The sequence below is a fragment of the Dipodomys spectabilis genome, unplaced genomic scaffold, assembly GCF_019054845.1.
Source record: "Dipodomys spectabilis isolate Male_0828 unplaced genomic scaffold, ASM1905484v1 ptg000342l, whole genome shotgun sequence".
NCBI classification, from domain to species: domain Eukaryota; kingdom Metazoa; phylum Chordata; class Mammalia; order Rodentia; family Heteromyidae; genus Dipodomys; species Dipodomys spectabilis.
In genome coordinates, this window is record NW_024871019.1 from 1,396,316 (window position 1) to 1,423,098 (window position 26,783).

Sequence of the window (26,783 nt, forward strand, 5' to 3'; positions counted from 1 at the left end):
GATTCCTTCTGAATATATCACATCCATTGGCCACTGTGAGGTTACAATGAATGGAATGGGATTTCTTCCTCCAGATCTGAAAGCTCAGAAGAAAGATGAAGAAGTTATACTTCACTACCACAAATATTCAATTTAATTAAGACTCCTGGGGTCTTATGTGGCAGAAATCTATTCAAATTTCAAATTAGTGAAGATGAGCTATACATGTAAGTGTGGCAGCATCCGCTACAAAGATACACATATACCTCTGGGGGGGGGGGCTCTCTGGAAGGGGAGAGCAACTGGGCTTCCCATGGGCTAGCACAAGAGATGAGAACCTGCCACCACACCTACCCTGTCTTCTCCCTCACTTAATCTCTTCTGCTATGTACTGTGGCTGCACCACAAAGCCTTGATTCCAACCATACCTTGAATTCAATGCTTTTCAACCCAAAGCAGAGTTCCCAGGACAAAGATGATGCAGGGATTGCCCTCATCCCGTCAGTGTTGGGAGGCTATGTGGAGATGGTCTGTGTGGTATAATAAGCTCTAGTAGTTTTCTTCATGATCATGGGATTGCTGCCTGTCAAATCATGGGGCATTTGTGAGTTTACCCCAAAAATACCTTCCTTATCAATATGGTCTCAAGAGCTACAAGGACAAGAGAGCTTGCCTCTTGGAAAACATAGATAAAAATGACATTGGGCCAGGTATGGCATCTCAGGTCTATCTTAGATACTTGGAAAGATAAGATTGAGCTATCACCAGAAATATAAATATGGAAAAATTATGATCAGTTTAATGAACTTGAAATGACATATGACTTTCAATGCATACAGGTTATACCTCAATAAATTTCTATGGTTAAAAATAAATAAAATAGGGCTGGAAAGATGTCTCAGTGGTAGAGTGCTTGCCTTGCAAGCATAAGGTCCTGGGTTCAATTCTTTAGCACCACATAAGCAGAAAAAGCAGGAAGTGGCACTGTGACTCAAGTGTTCGAGCACTAGTCTTGAACTGAAGAGCTGAAGGACAGTGCCCAGGCCCAGAGTTCAGGCCCCACAACCAAAAAAAAATAAATAAATAAAATATATAGTTAAATAAAATAACCTTAAAAAGAAGAGGAAAAACCTGCTTTACAAGATAATAATATGTACTATAAAAAACACAGCAATAAAAACACTCTAATATTGGTCTATAAACAGAATACAAATCTACAGAACAGAATGAAAAGCCAAGCCAATCCTATTATCATACTTTTTATTTGATAAAACAGTCTTACAAATCAAAGAAAATATTGTTCAATACAGTATTAGAAAAAAATGATACACATGAGAAATAAAGCTGGATTGCCACCTAATAGTACTGCATTCCAAATGGATGAAAGATCTGAATTGTAGGACAAAGATCTGAAATGATCAGAGTAAAACGTGGAAAAAAAATATATTGCAGCATACAGGTAGGAAAGCACTTATCAAATAACACTTCCAAAGCACAAACATGGCAGAAAATGGGTAAGCTTTCCTTTCCAGTTCAATGAAAGATATTTGAAAAGTGTTACTAGATGATAGAATAAAAGAAGCTACAAACTCCTGTAAGTCAAAAGAAAAAATGGTAATCCCAAGTTACAAATATTCCAAGGATGTGATTTTAAAACATTTTTTTTAAAAAATAAAAGGAAACTCAAAAAGCTAGTAAGGCCAGATGCCTGTGGCTCATGACTGTAATCCTAACTACTCAGGAGGCTGAGATCTGAGGATCATGGTTCAGAGCCAGCCTGGACAGGAAAGTCTGTGAGGCTCTTATCTGCAATTAACCACCAGAAAACTGGAGTGGCACTGTGGCTCAAAGTGGTAGCATAATAGCCTCAAGCAATGACCAACAATGACAACAAAAGCTAATAAACATAGGAAGAGATGCTCAAAGTCTTTAATAATCTAAGAAATAATCATTAAGTGATCAAGGGCTTAGAACTTATCAAACTGGTGAAATTGGAAAGCTGTAAATACCAAGTGTTAGCAGAGATATAGAGGCATGGAAATTTCCATGTTAATATGAGTGGTTCAACCATTCTGGAAAGCAGTCTGGTTGTGCACAATAGTCAAATTCAGCGTACAAATACCTGTGACCCAGCTGCCCTGCTCCTTGGGTGTCCACCCAATAAAATTTCCACACAGAGGTCCAGGAGTCACAAGTGTGAAGTTGCTAAGATGCTTCAGGTTACAGTGGGATTGGAAGAGGGCCTATGTAAATTATGGTGGATACCCACCATGGCTTAGGTACTGGTGAGCAGCAGCAGGTAGAAATAAATGTCTACATGAAACGAAGATGGATCTGGGAAAGGGAATAAAGTATATAATACAATTTAGATTACAAGCACAAAACAACCACATGCCATTTGAAAAACGATATGCAGTAAATGTCTTGGAATGATGGACTGGGATGAGAGTGTAGAGGGTAATGGTGCGGCTGACAGACAGACAGCACAAAAATCATGGTTGCCAAGGCAAGAGGCAAGGCTACTCTCCACGGTTATCAGAGTCGCTGGTAAGACTGGATACAACCACAAGATATACCTTTTGTGACTTTCAAAGAAGTCATCAGATGGTTCATCAATTAAGTCCCACTAAATAAACATGTTGATAAAATTCCTGGGATCTGATGAGGTGGCACTAAGTCCCAATAGCCAGAAGGTTTGTTCAGCAGAGCAGAACCCCCATCCAGCATGTATGAGGACAAGGATGACGACGCTGGAGTAAACAACCTTTTGGACCCACGGTACCCAGAAAATGAGCTGAAGTGACTATTCAGTCTCTATAAACATGCCCATCTCCCTCCTAAAAAACTTTGGCATGCGTGCAGAGGCACATCTGTTACATAAACTCTACTTGCCAATCAACCTGCCCATCATACTTTCCAGGAAAATAAAGAATCACCTACCCTTAACCCTGGACTGAATAAAAACCCCAGGCTTGCTCTCAAGCCCACCACTGCTTTGCAGTCTATCTCGCCATCATTTTAATAAACTTTTTTCTATTGTTTTCATTACGCTTCATGTCCTGCTTGAATTCCTCTCTTGCCAAGATGAAAGAACCAAGTCCTAGCTGCGCTGATTTTCCAGTAACAATGGGGGCTAGGAGTAAATAAAATATGAGCGAGACTTTGCATGTGCTACAGGCTGATGAGAAGGATTAAGTCAACACTCTGTCCACTAGTTGTAGGAATTCTCCCTCCCGGGCGGCGGGTAGAGCTATCCACAGGGGAGAGTGTGGGCTATGAAGTCACCAGGCTAGCAAGGGCCCACAGTGCAGCAAGGGACTACAAACAACTGTATACATCTTCATTTTTGTAAAAGAAACAAACTCAGAGGATCTTTAAAAAACAAACAAACAAACAAGGTCACAGTTAGTCTGAGAGCAGTGCCAGCATTCACCTCAGTATCAAAAGGAGTCATCACCTGTCGGTCACAAGCCCAAGCCAACCTTGTCTCACCTGGACTATTGTCATAGGCTCTACTCTGGACTTCTTTCCCATATTAGTCCCCCTTTCCCCCACCAGCCCATTCACAGAGTAGCTGGATCAACCCCTTGGGATGCTCATCAGCCCTTGCTGCTTCCCAGCTCAAAGCCCTTCAAGGCTGTTACAGTCGTATAACATTTAGAATGAGATCCAGGGCTGGGAAGGTGGCTCAGTGGTTAAAGCGCTTGCCTTGCATGCCTGAGGCCCTGGGTTCGATTCCTCTGCACCACATAAGCAAAAACAAAAAAGCCGGAAATGGCGCTGTGGCTCAAGTGGTAGAGCACTAGCCTTGAGCTGAAGGATAGCGACCAGGCCCAGAGTTCAGGCCCCATGACTGGGCCCCCTCCCCACCCCAAAAAAAAAAAAAAAAAAAACAGAAAAAAAAATAGAATGAGATCCAAAATAATCGCATGTCCTATGAGCCACCCTCCCCCCTCCACTCCAAGCCCTGTGTGTGGATCCCAGTTCTCATCTCTCACCCTGCTCCATCTGGCGCTTTCTGCTCAGCCATATTGAGCTTCTTGCTGTTTGTTCGACGTTTCCAGAACATTCCAACCTCAGGGCCTTGGCACTAAACTCTTTCTCCATTTTTACATGGTTTCGGCCTCATTTCATTCAAGGTTCTGCACAAATGGTACTTCAAAAGAAATTCCTTCCCTAACCACCTTATGCTCAACGCATCATCTTCAAATGCCTTATCTTGCTTTGTTTCTATATCCTAGCCACTAGCACATTACCTATATTTTTATTTATGGGTTAGATTTTTGTGTCTCACATTAGAACTGAAGGCAAGATATGTGCACAAAGTCCATTCTACACTCCACTCAGTGTTTAGATGTCTGAGCCCAAAACCAGTGTTCTCTGCACCCTGTGACTCTACTCATTGCTTCCCAACAGAATTGAGATAAGAGAACATGGTGTAAATGCAGCTAGCCATGAAGGTCAAATGTTGCCCTTGACTAGGAAACAAGTCTATGAGTGAGAGAGAGGAACCTGATGAGGTTGGAGGAAGAACTAGCAAGCACTAAGAGTTTATTGTCAAGGCTCTTCGACCAGACTGAAGTTCATTGCCAAGGCTCTCTGACTGGTCTGTTCCTTTCTCTGTCAAAGATGAAATCCAACTGACCAATCAGGTTTCCCACCATCACCAGATCAATCATTTTTTCCCAGCCTGTTTCCATGAGACTTCAGGGGAGAAAGATTTCACAATGGCTTTGCCAAGTTTCTTTCCCAAGTCTAATGACCATCACAATAAAAAATCCATCCTTTTTTGGACATAAACATCTCTCACTGCAATTCTATTACATTTTCTCCAAGACATGTACCACTAGTTAATCGAGAAATAGAGAGGTATAAGCACTATGGGAAATATGATTTGAATCAGAGCATTTCCCCTGGATTGTAATGATGTCTCTTATTAATCCCAGCTAGTTCACAGAATCTGGCTTTTAGAACTGAGCTTGGCAATCAGCTTCAATAAAAACCACTACTTAAAGTACATCTCTCCTAATGGACACTATTGACAGGATCAGTAAGAAGCAGGATTCCTTGGTGGGAAGAAGAGCAAGTCGTTCTTCAAACAACAGATTGCCTTTCTGATAAAAGCACATCCACTACTCATTTTCACATCCATGCATGAAATGGTGACATTAAAGGCTCTGTAAAAACTCTGGCCTCACCATAAAATCCATTTCTGCCACCAAAAGTAGTCTGGGTTGTTCTCACTCCAACACTTCCTGAAAAAATATGCTCACGAGTTCACTCCTTGGCCTTAAGCCTTCAGGCTGTCCATCTAAAATGTCAACAAATGAGAGCTACAAATCCTTAACATCTGTTTGATGGACATTCATAAATTCATGGACCTGCATGAACACCATTGTCCCTCCTCTAGTGAGGGCCCCGCCCCCACATCCATCCTCATTCTTTGTCCATTTTTGCTGTAATATTACTACTTAACAAGTTATCATGACATTGTGCTTATAGAAACAAGCACGCACGACAGGTGCTGGTGACTAGCTACTCAGGAGGCTGAGATCTGAGGATCACCGTTCAAAGCCAGCCTGGGCAGGAAAGTCTATGAGACTCTTATCTCCAATAAGCCACCAGAAAACCAGAAGTGGTACCATGACTCAAGTGGTAGAGCACTTGCCTTGAGCTGAAGAGCTGAGGGACAGTGCCCAGGACCAGAGTTCAAGCCCCATGACTGACAGAAAGAAACGAAGAAACAAGCATGCATTGCTTTCATGACTAACATCAGTAAGGGGCTTTTCTTGTCACATGCTAAGATTTCTGCGGCCCCCTTGGCAGTTTGCCAATTCTGGCTGGCCATAACAAGGACAATTGGCTTGACTCTGCTCCCTGTGTTTGTCATATGCCTTGATATGCTCTCATGTCCATGGCAGAAGTACAAGAGAAGATGTAAAGACAATGTGCCTTGATGCCTAGGCTCACAAATGGCTTCTCGGCACTTCTTTTTTTAATTAAATATATATATATATATATTATATATATATATTTTACTGTACAGAGGGGTTACACAGTGATATGAGGCTTCTTTCCACTTCTACTACTGTCTATTGGCCAGAGCAATCACATGGTCTAGTCCAAAGTTAAAGCTCGAAAATTTACAATCAACCATGCAACCCAATGCATTCCAGAGTGACTGGCTCTCTTCCTTGTGTAACTCAGAACTTGCAAGTGAGACCTTAGACTGCTTCTCCCTCCAACAGTAGCTATTGCTTAAACTATTGTTGAAGTCAGACAATAACATTGAACATCTGTTGGATCTCTTCCCTTTTATTATTACTCCAGAGATTGCAATGTGCATTCATGACTTGTTTTAGACTGATATTATTTATACACCTGTCACCCTTAGAGATAAAAGGAACCTGGAGCACTAGAACCCTACTTATCCCTTCTTGCTTTTGTAGCTACCATTGTTTTCTAATTTAATCCTGTATGTTTTAAACCCACAAGTCATCATTATGATATAGTAAAGTATATTCATTTAAAGTTATTCACAGATGGTTCCTGTTTTATAATGGTTTGACTTGGGATTTGTGTGTGTGCGTGTGTGCATGTGTGTGTGTGCATGTGTGTGTGTGTGTGTGTGTGTGTGTGTGTGTGTGTGTGTGTGTGTGTGTGTGTGTGTGCCTGTGTACATTCATGTGCACTAGTGTACCAGTCCTGGGGCTTGAAGTCGGGCCTGGATGCTGTCCTTGAGCTTCTTTTGTTCAAGGCTGATGCTCTACCACTTGATCCCCAGCTTTACTTTCAACGTTTTTTTAGTAGTTTTATTGGGGATAAGAATCTCACAGACTTTCCTGCCTCGCCTGGCTTTGAATCTCGATTCTCAGATCTAAGCCTCCTGAGTAGCTAGGATTACAGGTATGAGCCTTAGGATTTTTCAACTTTACAATAAGGCAAAGAAAGCAAATTCAGTAGAAACTATACTTCCAACCAGATACTGGTGGCTCATGCCTGTAATACTAGATACTCAAGAGGCTCAGATTTGGAGGATTTCCAGTGATGCCAACAGCAGGGGTGTGGCTAAGAGTACAGTCTTCTGAAAGACTTCAGGCCCCCAGGACTTCTGCCCTTGGAAACAGGCCCCTGCACATGATGCCAGTTTTGGTGCCCCTCAAATCTCTCTCCTACCTCTTTGTCATCCCTAGTCCTTTCAACATGGAGCTCATGGAGCTCACAAATCTGCTAGTTTTTGCTTTCTGTATAAACAAGTCTCAGGAGAGAATGGGATTGTCCATTTCTCCCTGGAATTGTCTCTCTATAGCATGTTACTTATGCCATAAGGTCATGCTTATTATGTCTCTATCAAGTATACTGTTTATCATTTAGTGCCCTCTAAAATTTCACCTAGGCCCTTCTAAAGGTTCTAAATTCCTAGTCCTAAAAGCCTAGAATTCTAAACTTTTTTTTATTCCATACTTCTTGTTTCTTATGTGTTTTTCAATCTTTTATGACCATTTTTAAGCTAAAACTACTTCTATACACTCTACATATACTTCTATATACTGTATACTCTTCCTGTCCTAAAGACATCCCTGTTCTCTCTCTCCTTCCTTCCCTTTTTGTCTCATCCCCCTCACTCCCCTCTTCCCTTCCTCTTCTCCCACTTCTTTTTCTCTCTCTCCCCGCTCTTCTCTTACTCCTTCCTCTTTTTTCTCCCTCTATCTCTTCTACCTTTCTACCTGTCTCTCTCTTCCTTTCTACTGGTGGTAGATGCACAATAGGCAAACACTATATACAGCTCCAGTGCTGTAACAGTAAAGATGTATTAGCTAAACTCCATTCCCTGGAGTTTACAATGTCTTTGCCAGAAAGAGCCTATCATTCATTGTACTGCTTCATGCACCAGTGTAACATCTGAGCACATGACAAGCAGTGCTGGCAGTGCACGCTCAGCATTCTCCCAAGGCTGGCTCAGGCGCCACACAGCTGAGGGCTTCTATAGCTCCAGGAATGCGTGCAAGCCCCTGCCTACCTTGCTGTTCCTGGAGCTGAAAATCCTCTAGTTCTCCTCTCAGTGTTCCTGAAATCCCCATAGTTTGGGATGCACTAGTAGGCTAGCCACCCAGTACTTTACCATGGAGAATTAATTACCTCCAAACGTTTGCTTTCTTCTTAAGAAGGACAATAACAACCTAAGTGCAAGATGGCAACTTTAATGGGTAAGGAAATGAGGGAGAGGGGTTATTCTACAGCAGAGATCCATTACTGAGAGACAGGCCTACATAGGACTCCCCAGAACATATTTAGCCATCATGCCCAAGATACAAGATGAGGTAGGTTCAAGAAAGAAGACTAGATGGAGAAGGGACCCCCAAACACTGACCTCACAGACTTCCCTTCTGTCCCAAGGTTCTATCCCTCTATTAGACCCTGTTTTAGTGTGTCTCTTTTCCTCTTAACAGTGGAGCTGGGACTCAAATGGCAGAGTGCAAGCCTTGAGTGAAAAAGCTAAGGGATAGTGCCCAGGCCCTGAGTTCAAGCACTAGTACTTACATAAGATTAAAAAATAAAGTAGCCAGGAGCGGATGGCTTGTGCCTGTCATCCTAGATACCCAAGAGGCTGAGATCTGAGGATCACCATTCAAAGTCAGCCTGGGCAGGAAAGTCTGTGAGACTCTTATCTCCAATAAACCACCAGAAAACTTGAAGTGGTTCTGTGAGAGCACTCGCCTTGAGCTGAAGAGCTGTAGGACAGTGCCCAGGCCCAGAGTTCAAGCCCCACAACTGACAAAAATATAAATAAATAAACAAAATAACCTCAGTGATCTAGACAAGGAATCTGGACATTTGCTCGAGTTTTAAGATTGGCTAATTTATATAGATCAAGTTTGCCAATGTCACAGTCTGGTGAGTAACTGTAAAGAAAAGCAAATATTTTATTTTATCCACAAATCCTTGCAAACATGGTAAATTATCACAGGGCCACACTAAGTGCAGAAAACACCTCTGAGGAGAGGGGCAATGAAGAGAATTATTCATGCTATGGAAAATTTGAGACACCCAAAAAAGACACTAAAAGATGGGGGGGGAGTCACACCGTAAAGGTGGGGAGGGGGTGAAGCTACCTCACCTCTAACTGTGAAATTAGTTTACCTTCGTTAAGATGCCGAGAGTTCACAAAAACTATAAATATCACACGCTGATTATTTAAGAGAAAGACGCTAATTTTCAACTTCGTGCTATTTCTAGCAAGCTCAATCTGCTCTGCAGGAAGCATGAGGGTGCCGATGATTAAGGAACACTATGTTAGGCGATGATAACACACTGCCTCTGGACCCCGCTCTTGTCAATGTGACAGGATCTGATTTGATCCTACAGAAATGTCAGGGACACACACACACATTAGCGACGCCCAGATTTCAATACAACTCAGTGATGCTTCATTTCACACACTGCAATCCCTGGGCCAGGGTTCCCTGTCATCAAGTAGCTAATGTGGATTCCAGATAATTATGACAAGGAAATTAAAAAAAAAAAGCCACAATCTCAAAGTAATTTAGAATTAAGGTCTCTAAACATAGTCACTGTGGGGTCTGCACAGGGACACCTCTCTACCTCGTCGCTAAGTTTCTGCCCAGTATCTGTTACCTAGGTAACTGGCACACCTGGAAGCAGTCACCTTCCCCTCCTGCTAGGTCACATCCTGGGTCACCTCTGGTCACATGCTGCCCATCTGACCTTAGGAGGGTCCCAGACCCTGAGGTCATGTCTGGATCCAGTGTGGCCACACCTCTTCCTGTCCCAAAAAGTCCTGGCCCAGGGGTGGGTCGCCCCTTTCTTTTCAGCCATGTCTCTCCACCGCGCACAGCGGGGACAGCAGTTCGGTAAATAAAATTCTCCTGCTGAATAGCGCATGGTGTTCTTTTCATTGGCTACCTAATGAAACCTACCTATTTCCTATTTAATATACTTTACAGTCACAAGAAGGAAAGGTGTAGACAGAAGTTTCCTGTGGCCTTCAGACTCTGAATCATCAGAAAATGAACCCATTATGGCTTTACACATATGCCTATACCTGAAAGCTCTATCCATCACAAATTCCATCACCTTTGCCTACCTTGCCAAGGCTAGGTTCTGTATCACACCTGCCTCATTTCTGTAGTTCATCGCTCATCAGCCAGTCTGGGTGCTCACCCAGATACCTCTGGGAGGTACATAAAACACAGGTCCAGCCATGCTTTTGCCTTGCTTAAGAAACTACACAGGCTCACCTTCTCCCATCCCTCAGATTCAAGTTCATGTTCTTATTCTCTTAATTGTGTTTCAGGATTTTTCAATCGTTTGTTTGTCTGGTTACTTGTGCTTTTGGTATCATAACTAAGAAATTATTGCCTAGTCTGAGGTCATGAAAGCTTTACATTTACATTTTCATCCTTTATTTGTTATAAAATTAGCCTATGCTAATAATACAAAGGGGTTTCATTATGATAGTTTCGTAGACACCTATAGTATACATTGAACAAATTCACCCTCCATCTTATAATATTGCTTTTTCAAACAGTGAACGATATTTGGTGGGTTTCAATATGCTACCTTACTGTGGAGGGGGAGTTGTCTTTCAGTTCTCTCTACTCTCTGTATTTTCTTGTTGTTGATGGTGTGGTGGTAGTGGTGGTGGTGGTGGTAGTGGTCATGGGGCTTGAGCTCTGGGCCTGGGCACTGTCCTTGTGCTCTTCAGCTCAAGGTGAGCGCTCTACCACTTGAGCCACAGTGCCACTTCCGGTTTTCTAGTGGTTTATTGGAGATAAGAGTTTCCTGTGATTCTCAGATCTCAGCTTCCTGAGTAACTAGTATTACAGGCATGAGCCACCAGTGCTCAGCTGTCTGTATCTTTTTCTTTCCCCCTTCCCACTCCTGCTGATTGCCCCTAGACAGTCACCTTTTACATTCATGCCCTACTATTATTAACATCATTATCAACATCACAATTATCATGATCATTTTAGGTCTAACTTTCACAAATAAGTGCGACCAATATTTGGCTTTTTGTGCTTATCTTGTCTCACCCAACATGGTGAGCTCCAGTTCCATGGCAAATATGAAGTAAAGCCATGAAGGACTTGGGATAATATATGCACATACTTGTTACTTCATAGGTAGAATAATATACACATGTACACACATTGCTTCAGACACAGAGAACATGGACACTCTTTTCATGCATCCTTAGAACTTTGCCCATGTATTAGGGCACAAAGAAAATGTATCACTTCTAAAACAAACAGAAGTCATACAATATATCTAGAAAATATCAACAAAAACATTTTCCACAAAAAAAAAAAAAAACAGTAAGCCAAGTATGACTGCATATGTCTGTAATTCTAGCTAGTCAAGATATTGATATAGGAGAGTTGTAATTCCAAGTCAGCTTGGGCAAAAGAGTTAGCAAGACCCTATCTAAAAAGAAAAAGAGAGAGAGAGAGAAGAGCAGTCTGACTTGGAAATTTGTAAACTCTAAATAATCTAAATTAAAGAAAAAATCAAAAGTGGGATTTTATTGTTTCTTAGCCTTTTGGCTAAGATCAATAGAAAGAAATAATAAAGATAAAAGCAGAAAATATTGAATTAGAAAACCCTTTGGTTGTAAATAAAAGTTTGTTCTTCAAAAGCAATGAAAAGGGGATACTTTTGAAAAGAGATAAGGTGGTAAACCCCATCAGGAATAATAAAAAGATAAAACCACAAATACAAAGATTTGAAAAATTGAGGACAATGTATTCTGCCAACTGTTCCCAAAATTTTGATACAATGGATGGCTTTCTAAGAAAAAAAAATTTTCACAAATGACACAAAGCAAGCAGAAAGCATAAACAGATTCAGAACCAGGCAAAAAGTTAAGTTGTTTTTAGATAAAATCCAAAAACTTGTGTGCTGGGAGGAACACTTGACACATTTCATGTGGTAGAGTGGCAAGGATAGAAACTCAGCTCTAATCCTCCCTCTGCCTCAGTGGAATATGATCATGGGGCTTAGCAAGCAAAAATGTATCACCCAAAGTTAAATTTAAATTGAAGATAAGGAGCAACTTCTCAGTATTCCTATGCAATAATGAAGACATGCTTTCCGTAAAAAATCATTTGCTGTTTCCCTGCAATTGGAACTTACCTGGAAATCCTTTATTTTAGAGCAATCCTAGAATTTAGCCAGATGGGTGGACTTACTTTTTGTCTCTTCTCTTCTCTCTGAAATGATGACAGTGATCAATGACAGTGCTGACGGTGAAGATGTTGGTGACAGAGGTGATGGTGATGATGATGTTGATGATGGTAAATCTATATCATAAACATAAAGGGGAAATTTAAATGACTCTTAAGGAAAAGGTGGTACTTAGAGTTCGTAGCATAAATGGTGACTATGTTAATAGCTGCTTTCCCTTCCTTTTCCCTTCCTTCCCTTCCTACCTCTTCCCTTCTTTCTTCTTCCTCTTCTTTCTCTTCCCCTCCCCTCCTCCTCTCCTCTTTCTCTCTCTCTCCCCCTCAACTCTCATACCCCTTATCTATCACCCCTTATCTCTTACTGAAAGAAGAAAAAAATTGCTACATGAAGGTTATAGTTTATCTGTCTCACAGGGGATTCTTGTCTCTCAGGAAGAGACACTCAGTTGTTGTGTCACCTGGTGTTTGAGAATGAAGAAAATGACTAGTGCAGGCTGAGGCCTGGGGAGGGAGGGAGAAGGGGTCACAGGGGTCATGGAAATTCAGGAGAATCAGTGGAGGTAGGGGAAGGCTAAGAGCAGGGGAGGAGATCTAGGGTAAAAGTAGACCTACAGAACAGAGGTACTTGGGTTCCACAGCTGAGCTACTTCAATAACTGCCATATTTGCTGTTTACAAAGGCTCAACTGGGTAATTTTTCACAGTAGTGTTTTTTACTTCCGTGATCATCTAAGAATTAACATAAGTACTTCCCCAAATACTAAGATGGCTGCCCTAGGCCATCTCTTTTTTATTATTATCTTCAAGAAGTTGTACAAAGAAGTTCCCATTCTACAAAACAGTATATGAATACCAGGTATCTGACAACATTGTCACCCATCGCTCCTAACCCATCCCTTCTCTCACTTCTTTTCTCTTCTTTTCTTTTAAATTGAGATTAGGTGATTACATAAATTTCACATATTTCACAGTGTTACGGAATAGTACTACTTAAAGTCACAAACACATTTTTAACCTTCACAAGGCAAACTGTCATTATCATGGTCTATAAAGTTTGTGAATTCCTAGGCCATCTCTTTGCCTATGTTGTGCTCATCTTCATCATTGTGATGGTGCCAAAAACACTGTTTTAGATACTCAAAGCCAAAGAGAAAAGAACATACTTGAATCCTGTGCATAAACACAATATGCAACATGAAAGCCAAATAATGTCATAGCACATGGTATGAATTGAAGTTATTTAGTTGCTGGAACAAAAATTGAGAGGTGAGATAAAAATTGAGTCATTTCACATACAATTAACAACCTGAGTAAATCCAGGTATGGAGGCTCAGACCCCTAAGCACAGCCACGTGGGAAGCAGAGACAAGAGAATCAGGTTTTGAGGCTAACTCAAGCACAAAAACATTCATGAGGCTCCATGGCTGAGACCAATGGGCTGAATGTGATGGTACACTTCGGTCATCCCCAGCAATGCAGGGAAGCACAAGTATAAGGATCACAGTCCAGGCTAGCCCATGAATAAAGCAAGACCCTACTTTGAGAAGAACAAATGCAAAATGGCACTGAGGTCTGGAAGAGGGGGAAGGGGAAGGGTACAACTCCCCCCTAGGGGTAGCTGCAGGTCATTAAAGGTGACATCTATCCTGTGACACTGTGGTATAATATCCAAGGAAGATGTGTCCTGGGTTACAGAGAGTGAAGGAACATGGGATGGTGGGTAGGGTTGGAGACCTTCCTGCTTTGCCCAGAATCCAAACCCTTGTTCTCTATCAGTCATGGGACTACTCCCAATGGAGGAAAAAACTGAGTCTTGGCCATACCAGGATGATCTTTTCCTTTTGTGGCTGTGTGTTTCTGTGTTTACATAGGTACACAATATATATCATGTGTGCATCCCCAACACTTGACCCAAAATGACACACCAAACACAGTATGTGACTAAATTCAGGATCATGCATTCTTTAAGTGTTGAAAATATACAGGACAAGGGAGAAGAAGGGGAAGAGGAAGAAGAGAGAAGGAAGGAAGAGGAGACAGAGAAGAGATTGCAGCTTGAGAGACAGTGGTAAACAGCTGCTGTTGAAATTGAAGTATGAATCATGAGTGTCTTTCATGACTAAGGTGAAATGCATTTTCATTTGAGAGAGAAAAGAAAAACAAATCAGAGGGCCAAGTAACTACTCTGAAGTCACACAGCAAGATGTGGCTACAATTCAGCTTCTGATGAATCTAAAGGACACCATTACTCCTTCATGATTCCTCCCCCCCCCCCCAATCTGGAAATAATCCACGGGGACTCAAGTTCATTTGGTGGTGATCTGCCTAGGAAGAGGTAGCCACCATTCTGAATCCTAAACTTGTTTATCTTAATTTTAAAGCTGTAACATCAGAAAAATCCCAAAGCAAAAGCCACTTAAGTTCTAGGATGCTAGATTCTAGTTGGAAGTCAAAGAGAAATCCACTCCCACTCTTACAAAGGTCTTTCAAGAACATGTCTGGGTAGCATTTATGCTGAACCATCTCCCCTGAAGATGCACAAGGTTTCCACCCCTCCCTCCCCTCACCCCCTTCCCCAACCCCCACGAGACAAACCAAACCTTTTTTGCTGTTGTTTTGTGCCTGAAATCTCCTTCCAAGGAACACAGGCCCTCCTGATCCTCTGATTATACTTGATGGTGCAAGATAAAGTAAAAACGAAAGCTTCATAATGAAGATGTACTATCCCCTCGTTTCAACCATAAGCAATGAAAAGCTCGCCATGACCTAATTTGAGCAACAGGCAGCAACAGCCCAATTTCATACCAAGGAAGAGACATTATTAACTTGTGACCCAACCCAGGAGCCTGGCAGCTGTGAAATAAAGTTCTAGTTTTAAAAACCAAAAAGGAAGAAGAAGGGAAAAAAACCCAGTCTTCAGATCTTATTGCCAATAAAATGTTTACACTTGGCTTAACAAATTTGATAGTAATGATGTTTTTTAAAATGTGTTGTTCACAAGTACCTTTGTCATATTGAATACAAATAACGAAATAATGAGTTTGGAATTGCAAACAGATTACCTCTGTCCTGGAGTTGATGCTATCAGACCACTGCTTGAAGCCAACCAATTGCAGAGGCACAGGCTTGCCACGTGACCCTCCCAGCAGACCCTATAAACTACATCTTGGCTGCCTGGTTGGGTCACATGGTTACCCAGTGGTAAGGCTCCATATGGCTGTAGGCACTGTGGGTTCAGATCAGACTCATGTAACCACACACTCCAAAACACAATAACCAAAACATCCTAGGAATTTTGGTACTTGGCTACCTAAGAACTCCATGGAAACCAAAGAAACTGAGGAAATGACACAGCTCCCTAACTAGTCTCCAAATGTTTGGCATAAATTTCAAATGAGAAGGACATGCCAGTCTTGCAGAAAACATAGCCAACTTCTAAGCACAACAGGAATACTAAGGCAAGACCTCAATTGACAACAGAAACCACTAGTATCTCAGAGGCTTTTTCTCTCCCACCGGAACACATGGAAGAGATAAACTGTTTAATTATCTATTATCTGAATTTCACACTAGATATTTCTTCCCACACTTCCGTTACCCAGAATGCTGCTGGCAGGTGGAGAAGGCAAGAGGGTCGAAAGGATGGTGTCAGAGAAATTAGAGAATCCTCATCAAGTCACAAATCATAGCCACTAGGGTCCTGAGAGAACCAGAGCACCAGGGAAAGTGACTAAAACATTTTTTTAGTTTTCCCCCAAACTTTTGCAGAGATAGTACTTCAGAGTCTATATCCTGGGAGATCTGTGAGTCGCAGGCAAGCCCTAGCAGTGGTGTGTACTCCATTTATTTAGAGGTGTTGTACCTACGCTGCTATCCCTGAATGAAGCCAAAGCAAGTAGAAGGATGTACAGCTTAGGAGAGGTACGGAGAACCATCCAGAGGCAGGACTTACAATGAAGACAGAGGACTTTTGCTTGGCATTGCGTGTCTGTGAGGGAAATGTGGACTTATAGAGCAGACAGCTCTGTATCACAAGGACCCAGAGAATGTGCCCAAGGGGAGGCTGGAAGAGTCCTCACCCACTGAGTGACACACTGGCACTCCAAAGTCTTTGAGGGACCTGGGCTTGGTGATGGGGCTTCATCATAGATCTCAAAGCTTATGCAGAGCTATCACAGGAGTATTGGTTTCTCTTCTCTGGAGACAGCTGGGCTTGGTCCTGTTCAGTGCAATACTCTGTCCAGCTCACAGTCCCTAATTAAAGAATGTGTCTACATCAGGCTACCCCAGGTCTCTCTTACAGGGTTTTATCCTAATGAGGCTCCAACAATCTAAGCATTCCCTATTACAGACTGGATTTCCCAGCTACAGACAGACAACGGGGTTTTATTTTTTTGGTCGGTCCTAGGGCTTGAACTCTGGGCCTGGGCACTATCCCTCAGCTCTTCAGCTCAAGGTGAGTACTCTACCACTTGAGCCACAGTGCCACTTCCGGTTTTCTGGTGGTTTATTGTAGATAAGAGTTCAGATGGCAGGTAAGGGAAGCGTCTATGCTATAGACTAGCAGGCAGGTAGGATTAGGCCTCTGCCCTAAATCCCACCCGGGTCTTGCCTATAGAGGCCACTGAGTCAAAGTGGCAGGTGGAGTTTTGTATTTTAAGCAGTGGAGATCAGCAGAGGAAGGAGCTCTGGTCTCGTCACTTGCAGCCCTGGCTGTCTTCACTCCAAGGACTATGGGGTGGGCGGTCCAGCTGTTGTTTCCAGAAGCCTCTGAAATGGCCAATACCATCTTCGGTCAAAATCCCTGCCAAGTCCCCCCACTGCACCCTGAGTCAAAAATTCACCCCGATTGTACTTCCCATCTCAAGTTTCAAGCCACACTGTCCAATATAACTTCGACAGGGAAAGTAGTACCACAAACACCACATGACAGCATAAAAATACCACAAGCACAACAATCCAGGCAACCTAAAAATACCCTGAACTTCAGCGTCCTGGATCCTCTCTCCCTGATTAATTTCTAGGAAAGAAATGAAAGTTTAAAGCCAGAGTGATGCCATTGCTTTTGCAAATTAAAATTTTTAAAAATAAAAAAAAAGGCCTTTAGTTTCCATCATCTCAGAGATCTGCCTAACTGGAGCCCCAATGTCTCCTAGAAGCAGCTGCTCTCGAGGGCCTGCCTGTCATCTACCCAGAATGGGCGTGCTTCCCAACGCAACAAGGGGGTTGGATTTATCCAATGTCAAGGCCCTCATGTGTCCTACTTTGTGAAGGGTGTGAAAGTCAATAGTATATACAAGAATATCCGAGGCCCCCCCCCAAATCTACCAAATTTAGCCCTGCATCAATATATTCTCAGAACCCATGTATCAGTTGCCAGCTATGGGATATAGCAGATGCTTGGTGACATCTGGGGTAAGCAGATAGAGAAAACAAATGTAAGACAGAGATAGAAAATATCCTATCAGCCTCCTTAGAATTGCCAATAAGATAGGCTTACATTTGCCCAGTTGCAGCCCCAAGTCTCTACTTTTCAGTATTCACCCTGTGTGTGTAAAACTATAATCCTCTGTCTATTTCAGTCCTGTAATCCTGGCACCTTGGATCTGTCATGTGATCAGTATCCCCTGCTTTCCCTCTCATGAGCAAGACCTGCCCACACTATTATATGTGTGTGTGTGTGTGTGTGTGTGTGTGTGTGCGCGCGTATGCACGAGCGCACGCACCCCCTGTTTTTATCAAATCCTCACTTTTCTCATGGACTGTCTCTGGCACCTCTGGTTATTTCCTACCCTGTGCCAGGTGCTGCTGCTCTGTTTCTCCCACAGACCTTGAGAGTCTTGTCTATAAGGTTATTTTCTTCCTGCTCGTTTCTGGATTTATCTGGAGGAACACTGGCCCCTTTTTGTGTTTCTAGAGACTTTCTCTTGATATTGTAGGCTCCTGTACATAATCTTGCCTTTGCCCCTCTTCCTAGTCTTACTGTCTCCCCTCCTTTCTTATAGACAGGGAACAAGCATCCATCCTCTTGTTTCCCAGTCTGTAGTTCCTTAACTCTTACCCAGCTCAAATTTTAAACACATAACCCTATTTCTTCTCTACCATGAGTAGGGCTGGCATAGTTCTCTGAACCCCAGCACTTCCCTTCACTTTCCTTTGTTAGTTTCTTTCTTCAGACCTAGATATCTTGGTCCTAGCCTTCAACTGCCTTTTGCAGGTAACAGCAGCAAAAGAGAGAACCAAAGAGTCAAAGGTAAAAGTATCCATTATCCAAATTATATACTTTGTCACTCTGAAAAAAAAAGAAGTCCACTGGACTATAACTTGTCTGTAGTCATTCATCCAACAACTTCCTGTGGAGGGAGGCCCCATTGTGTGCTGGGAGCCGTCCTGGAGGCAGTTACAGCAGCACAAACAAGTCCTGATATCCTGAGGTTACACTGAGGAGACTCGGACAATACGCTTTCCTACGTGTCTTCCTGTCAAAGTTTAGAATCTTGAACCAGGCCTGGTTCACAAGGATCTTCCCCACTCACAAGGACCTCACCTGGAAACCTTCCGTAGTATGCGCAGATCACTCTCTTGGGGTTGTTCAAATCTTCCCTCGTTACACCTAAGTGAATTCTCTTTAAACTCCCTGTGAAGCCATCACAGCCTTCCTCGATTGCTTTGACCATGAATTTTTCTATCTAAAGCTTTCTGTTGTCTCTGGACCCATAGGATGGGTAGCAATTCTCTCTCATGTAGGAATATCTCAATCCAGGAGAACAGGCATAAATGTTGTCTTAACCAGAATCTCCCTCACTGTCCACTCATGGATTAAACTCTGCCACTTCTCTGAGGAAAACCTCACATTTCAGACCCCAGAACACACCAGGATGCTGATCAAAGGCAACTTGAGAGCACAAAGGTTGTGGGGCGGGAGTGGATCTCAAAGGCTTTGGGAACCCAGGAACTAGGGACAGAGATCCCAGGGTAGTCCGCAGTCATCTTTACAACAGATGCAAGCATACACAGCACTTGAGATCAGTGAGATCAGTGAGCTGTGCCTTCCACCAATGCTGAGCCCTACCTGCTATTCGAGCTCTCAGTTCCTACAGAGAGGGGTGTTTCCGGCAAGATACAGCACCCCACGTCTCTTACCAGCTTTGATCTGCAATTCCAACAGTGACTATCGTCTGAGGGTACTGTGTCCTACACCAGCCAAATAAGTGCTTATTTCTCATGCCCACTAAATTGATGTCACAAGATACTTGGGGAAAATAAAGGGGTAATTCCTTGCCTACGTTTTTTTCCAAGTGGGATCCTGATTGAGGAATGTCTGTCTTTGCCCATCTATAATCATAGAATTATCCTCGTTATTATCATTACTTATACTTCTGAGAGGAATCCAAGGACTCAGTTTTGATTTTGTCTCCACTACTTAATAACCACTATCATCTTCTACCAACTACTTCTCCTCTCTGGTCCTGTTTCCTCATCTGTAAAATGAAGGGATGGGGGTCACAATCTCCAAGGCCACATACATCTCTAAAGGTCTATGTTTCTCCTGCCTTTGAAGAGAATGTAACATCAATTCTCACAAGTACTGTAGAAAGAAGAACAACTGATTCTCACTGTATTTTTTAAAAAGCTTAGAGAAGTTACCTTACTCAACTTTGGTCATAAATGTGGGATTGAACCCCCAAACCCATTAAATTCAAAGGTTTTTTCATTGTATGTCATATCATTCATGATCTGACACTATCTACACAAAGAGGCAAGGGAAGAAGGAATCAGATGTAGTACGATCAGCAAAGAGCTAGGCCTCCTGGGATAGCCTTGGTGGGTAAAACAAGCCAAAGTATTTTCGTCTCTTTTTATGATTCAATGTAACTTAGTAACCACAATATTTAGTACTTATTGTGTGCCAGCTTCTAGAAGAGATGCTAGATATACAAACACTAATTACACCTGGGAAAGTAGCAAGCAGGCAGATCAGGGAGAGGAGCAAAAACCACTCTGCATATTTCAAGAGGGAAAGATTGATTGCAAAGGATTAAAAAGCTACTTATGATACTGGTAGGAGAGAGCCAGAGATGCAGCAGTAACAAGCATCTGATGTAAAGGCGTTGCAGAAAGATTGGAAGGTAGAAACACACCATAAGCCGGCATCTAGCAGTCATCTATCTAGAAGTAAAGGGTTATTTCTTCTTTTCTGTTGCCTTTCAATTCTCATGTGTTGTTCTCCAGTTTACCATAAGCACGGATCTAGCAGTCATCTATCTAGAAGTAAAGGGTGATTTCTTCTTTTCTGTTGCCTTTCAATTCTCATGCGTTGTTTTCTAGTTTAAAGAATTTATACTGGAGCTTCTGTCTTCACTCAAAGCAGCCCCTTATGAAGATGGTAAAAACCACTCTAAATACTGGCAAATAAATCTGGGTAGTTCCAATTACAAGCTTAGAAAGCCTAAGAGGCTGTTGAATATCAGCCAACAACAGCTAGCACAGCACCCTAGTTCCCACTGGAGAGGTCAAGGGAGTTTCCTGCAGTATAAGTTCATTTGGGTCTTAGAAAAGAATTGGAGCCTGACACCAGTGATTGACTCCTGTAATCCTAGCTATGTGGAGGCTGAGAATGGGAGGATCTTGTCTCAAGGCAGGAAAAGTTCACAAGATGCCATTTCAACTCAGTACAATGATGCACGCATGCCACCATAAAGTAGGTGGGAGGCTGAGATGGAGAAGATCGTGATTTGGGGCCAGCCCAGGCAGAAATAACTGAGTCTTGGTCTCCAAAGCAGGGAAATTGCACTCAATGACACATGCTGAAGATCCCAGCAAGGATGAGAAGCCTGAAGTACATAGATGTGTATTATACCCAGGCAGGAGTGAGACCCTATCCTAAAAATAATCAGTGAAAACCAGGGCTGGAAATGTGGCTCAGCTGTACTGCACCATACTAGGACGAAAGATGTTCTGCTACTTGAGCAAAATAACATTCCTAGGGATTGTATTTCATATGAGAAACATAATACTGGGACACACTAAGGGATATTAAGACAGGTTAGATAAAGCTTGAGGCTTGGTCAACCAGAATTCACCCTGCAGCGCTCACCAGAAGCAATGGCTTATACCTGTAATCCTAGCTACTTAGAAGGCAGAGATGGATAGGACTGTGTTTCTCTTCTGGCCCAGGGGGGAAAAATATTGCAAGACCCCATCTTGAAGCGGAAGGTGGAATATGCTTGTCATACTAGCTATGACAAGTAGCACAGCGGTTGGAAGTGTGGCTCAGGTAGTAGGGCACTTGCCAATGAGCAAAAGCATCAGATACCAAGTTCAAGTCCACACTTACACATACACACACACAAAATAGGTGGCATAAACAGGAGGATTGTGATCCAAGCAAGCCCAGGTAAAAAGTAAAAAATGACTAAAGCAAAAAGGGCTGGAGGTGTAGCACAGGTGGCACAGTAGGTGGGGAGTCCTGGGTTCTATTCCAAGTGCCCTCAAATCAAACAAAAAACTTTGTAACTACCTGATTGAAATGTTTGTTTATTACATTTCACAATTAATGTTCAATTGTCACCCCCAGACTCCTGATGTTTTCCTTGCTTATAATTTTTTAATTCCATGGCATTTCTCAGTTTTGGTCATGAAATATAGTGTGTATCATTCTTGCGTTTTATTATATTATTGTTTTTTGCCGTCTTGATCAACTGGAATGTGAGCTCCTTGAGGGAAAGCTTCTGTAACTGTGTCTAATTCCTGATGTTTCACCTTCTTCTGGCTCATGATAAGTCCTCAGTGTACATTCGTTGCACAGATGAGTGGGTTAAACATACTCACAATCTATAGCATTTTAGAAAGAACAAGACCCATCTTGACTCCTTTTAAAAATTCAAATGAGGGTAAGGAGACATTTGCATTATCTCATATTCAGACGCAACTGCTGACACATTTAATCGTGCTAAACTCACCAAGTGTGGCGGCTTTCCCCTGCCAGCAGGGTTACATAATCTTTCGGGCACACACTGGAAGCACCACGCTCACCTCTGCACATGGCAGCTGTGAACGGTAATTGCAAGGGGGTGTCTCTGAAGAGTCAGAGAAGACGGGGCCATCTGGTACAGCAATGGCGGGGACAGCCAGGGGCGAGGACACCAGGCCTCTGGAAGTGCCTCGTCTGCCAATTACCTCTCTCCAAACCCAACGGAATAGAAAAGGTCACCACTGAGTGACCCAACAGCTGCCCAGTGCTGGAGTCCCACAGGACTGGGTGGAGCCACACACCATTGGGCAGATGTAGGCTTTTCCTAAAGGAAGAGTAATGGAAGTCATTTCCGTATTCCCATTGCCAAGTTGGGGGGAGAGATGGATCGCGACATTCACAGGAGCTGATGGTTAATATTCCATCTTCTATGGCAGGCTGATGGTGCAGCCTAACACCTTGATCATGCCAATATGGTCTCATCCCTCTTGCTTTCCACACATGTCAATTTCAGCACATGCAGGGGGGCTTCACCTTTTCATGGCCTAATGAATGAATATCTTTTCACCTTTCTAATTCCTGCAACATCTCATCTCTTGGGTTATCATTTTGGTCAGCCAAGAAGAGAAATTGTTTTAGCTGACCTAATTCAAGAATAATGACAGCCGGGCGTCAGTGGCTCACACTTGTAATCCTAGCTATTCAGGTGGCTGAGATCTGAGGATCACAGTTCAAAGCCCACCCAGGCAGGAAAGTCCATGAGACTCTTATCTCCAATAAACCAATAGAAAACTGGAAGTGGCGCTGTGGCTCAAGCAGTAGCGTGCTCGCCTTGAGCTGAAGAGCCCAGGGACAGCGCCCAAGCCCAGAGTTCAAGCCCCACGACTAACAAAAAAAAAAAAAAAAAGACCAATGACAATAACAATGATGATGACCACCACATCGAAATTTGTCCAGCACTTAATGATCCTTACTTTAAAGATAAGGAAACTGAAACACAGAGAGACTAACTACCGATGATGTCCTGTCCTCTGAAGGGTGTTCCTCATTCAAAATATCTCTTTCTCTAAGAGCTAATTTTGTAATCAGTGCAGCTCTTCATAGAAAATTTCAGACCCAGAGAAACAGAAGTTGAGAGTTCTTAAACAAGAAAATATCCCCCCAGCAGAATAAGCCAAGAGTAACCACTATATAAATAAGAAAAGTAGTTAATCCTTCATGCTATTCAAGACCATGGATCACCTATGTGACTCTGGAAAAAAATGGCTTAACTTCTCCAACCCTCAATTTCCCTCTATTTGGAACAGAAATAGAACTAAGTCCTTTTGAGGATGCAATGAAATATGTGTGTGTGCACACACGCGCGCGCGCACACACACGCACGCACGCACGCACGCACTACTCCTAAAGCTTGAATTCAGGGCCTGGGTGCTGTCTCTGAGCTTTTTGAGCTTTTTGCTCGAAGCTAGTGTTCTCCCACTTGAGTCTCATGAGTTTCCTGCCCAGCTTAGTTTCAAACCAAGATCCTCAGGGCTCAGCCTTCTGAGTAGATAGGATAACAGGTACAAGCCACCTACACTGAGCTCTTACAAAGTGCTGAGCACACGGTGCTCTTTTTTTTGGGGGGGGGGGGGGGAGTCCAGTCATAGGGCCTGAACTCTGGGCCTGGGCGCTGTCCCTCAGCTCTTCAGCTCAAGGCTAGCGCTCTACCACTTGAGCCACAGCGCCACTTCCGGCTTTTTTCTTTTTGCTTATGTGGTGCTGAGGGATCGAACCCAGGGCCTCTGGCTTGCAAGGCAAGCGCTCTACCACTGAGCCACCTTCCCAGCCCCCCACACGGTGCTCTTTCAAGTGTCTACTGACTTCTATTATTATTCCTAGTCCTTCCTTATCAAGAGCTTGTTTCTGTCTCCTCTTGCTGGGGCAGTGGAAGGGCAACTTTCAGGAGGGATGAGCACACAGAAATGATTTTCATTCCTGCTCTAAGGAAGCCTGATATAAGTCAGAGGATGGAAGAGGGGTGTCATGAGGACACTAGTCCAATAAAAGAGAAGCCAGAAGGAGCAGGATTCCACAGAATGTGACGGAGTGGTCCAGACAGAAGCTTGGCGGGTTTCAAAGGTGTATAGTCGTGCCTGGGCTTTTGGAGGAGTGGAGGCGTCTTCAGAAGTCTCCAGAGCTGCCAGCTTTTTGTTCCAAGACATGCTGCAGACAAGACAGAATTACACCCCCCTTCCGCCCCCGCCTTCAGCAGTCACTGGGCACCAGAAACGTCGATGCCAGGCAGAGGACAACATCTCTGCTTGCCCTATCAGCACTCAGGGGTGGTGTGCTTTCCTTGGAGAGCAGTGATCTTCCAGAAGACAGTTAGCCATGAGGTTGGAGAGATGGTGAATTTGAGCAGATGGCGTTGTCTCTTCTGTTCTGTAAGGTCCCTATGACACATCTTGTAGAATTATGAGCCAGGAAAGGAGATTATACATGCTGAGCACCCTGTTTACAATAAGTGCTTTCATTGTAAAGAAAAAAAAAAATAAAAGACAGACTCGTGCTTGATGAACTTAAATGCTTTGCCCAATGATGCACCTGCACTTAGCCCTTGTCTGTCTCCAGAGCCCTTCTTCCTCCCAGCATGGCACAGTACCTCAGCAGATGTTCATGTCTGTGCTTCCGGCCTTTTCTCAGGTGCAGAAGACTAAACAAATGAAAGCACTTCTTATTTTTCCTGGGGATTCTGTAAGCCTTGAACTAAATTTGGAGATCACTTTCTCTTCTCCTGATTTCCGGATATGATTCCTCTACATGTACTTTCTGCAAGCTCTTTTAAAATCTTTGTCTTAACTCCCCTCATTCATGAACAAACTGTCTCAAATCTTTTCTTCACAATAGAGAATGAATAATAATTTTAAAATATTTACATTTAAATGTAGACAATGTAGAACACCTGGTACAGGAAAATGTTTGGGGAATGAGCAGCTCTGATTAATAGATTATCCCAAGGGCTGAAGAGATGAACTGGCTCCATTCACAGGGGGAGCTGGAGGCTGGCAGCTCATGTGGGGTGAAGTGAGGCCTGACAAATGTGAGATAATGCTTTCTCTACTCCTGGCTGACAACTGGTATACCATAGATAGGGCATCATTCTGAAGCTTAAGATTTTCCTAACTTTCTGAAACTAAAATTCCTCCCAAAATGTGGAGGATAGTAGGGAGGGAGTATCACAGGTCAGCTGGTTTAGGATCTGAATGGCTTGATGTATTTTCTAATCAAATCACTTCCCCTGGGTAATGGTTGGCAGGGACAAGCCATCTGAGGGGAAGGAGCTTGTGAAAGCACCATACCTGAGCCAGTTCATCTCTTCCATCACTCCAAAGGGTACCATCTTGCTTCTTGACAGGCACAGTGAAAGTACTTTTCCCTTCATCCAACTGCTCCTCTAGGCTTGCTTCCACTCTGTGCCTCATTTGGCCCCTACTGGTTTCTTATCTTATTGTCCAGGCTGATATTTCCTGACACTGTCAATAGGTGATATTTGTCCCCCTGACTCACTCTCCTGACTACCTTCTCCCTGTGACTTTCCTGCCTATAGAAGGCCTCAATTCCTCTTTTGAAACTGCTCACCTGTCTCTCCAGGCTGCAGGATTCTCCCTCTCCACCTCTAGCCAGCAGCAGCTCCACTCCCCTTTGGAGCTCTACCCTCAGGTAAGACACAAAGAATCTATGAGCCAAGACTTAGTGTCTCACATCTTTAATTCTAGCTACTCAGGAGAAAGAGATATTAGGATCATGGTTCAAAACCAGCATGGGCAGCTCTAGATTGAGATTATTCTTTCTGTTGATTTGGTACAGCTTTCTAGTATTTTCACTTCCCCTTAATATAATCTTTGTGTAAGTATAGGTGTATGTGTTTGCATGAGTGCACATGCATGTGTGTATGCTAGGCCAGGTAGGAAGAAGAATGAAACTCCGATGAATTGCAAGATTTGCTTTTTCCTCTGCACTCAACTTTTTAAATTTCAAAGCCAAAGATTTTTGACATCTTTGTTCCATGTTGTATCCAAGGCCCTCCATCCTCAAGACAGTGTGATTCCAATTAATTCGCCTAGTCAGGAGTAAAAGCCTCAGGACACAAGGACAGCGGGACAGGAAATGCCGGTTACAACAAGCTGTTATTTTACCATACAGTCTAGTCTGGATTTAATACACGTAATTCACTATACTCTCAGCATGACAAATTACAATGGAAACATTTATTGAGCATCTAGTGTATACTTTGTGCTGGGTAATATGCTGGGGACTTGGGGGGAATGGGGAGAGATGACACAAAGCTAAGCAAGACAATTTCTACTCTCAATCTACTGAAGGTAATAAAGTGCAGAGCCATTACTATAATTCAAGACAGGATAGATAGGCAATGACATAAAATATACAGGGCTTGTAGGCGAACAAAAGCATAATAGGAAGAACAGTTACAATATGTTAGGGAAGACAGACAATCTGGTTCCCTGCCTAGAAAATCCAGGACACTGCACTGAAGAGCAACTAAACCCAACAAGGTAATTGAACACAAGAAGACACCATAACTAGGTGGTTTGCTTAACATGAACAATAGACAATTACAAAATGTCA

General features: G+C 42.9%; 1 protein-coding gene across 1 annotated transcript in view; it reads right to left on the minus strand.

The window, feature by feature from the left end:
* Clstn2 (calsyntenin 2) overlaps nt 1-12,844 on the minus strand; it is a 378,995-nt gene extending 366,151 nt beyond the window's left edge. The window contains exons 1-2 of the mRNA XM_042665750.1: nt 12,808-12,844; nt 12,189-12,299 (exon numbers count right to left, since the gene is read on the minus strand). Of these exons, the coding sequence (XP_042521684.1) occupies nt 12,189-12,299; nt 12,808-12,844 (148 nt within the window). The remainder of the gene's footprint in view (nt 1-12,188; nt 12,300-12,807) is intronic.
* Nucleotides 12,845-26,783: the final 13,939 nt, after the last annotated feature.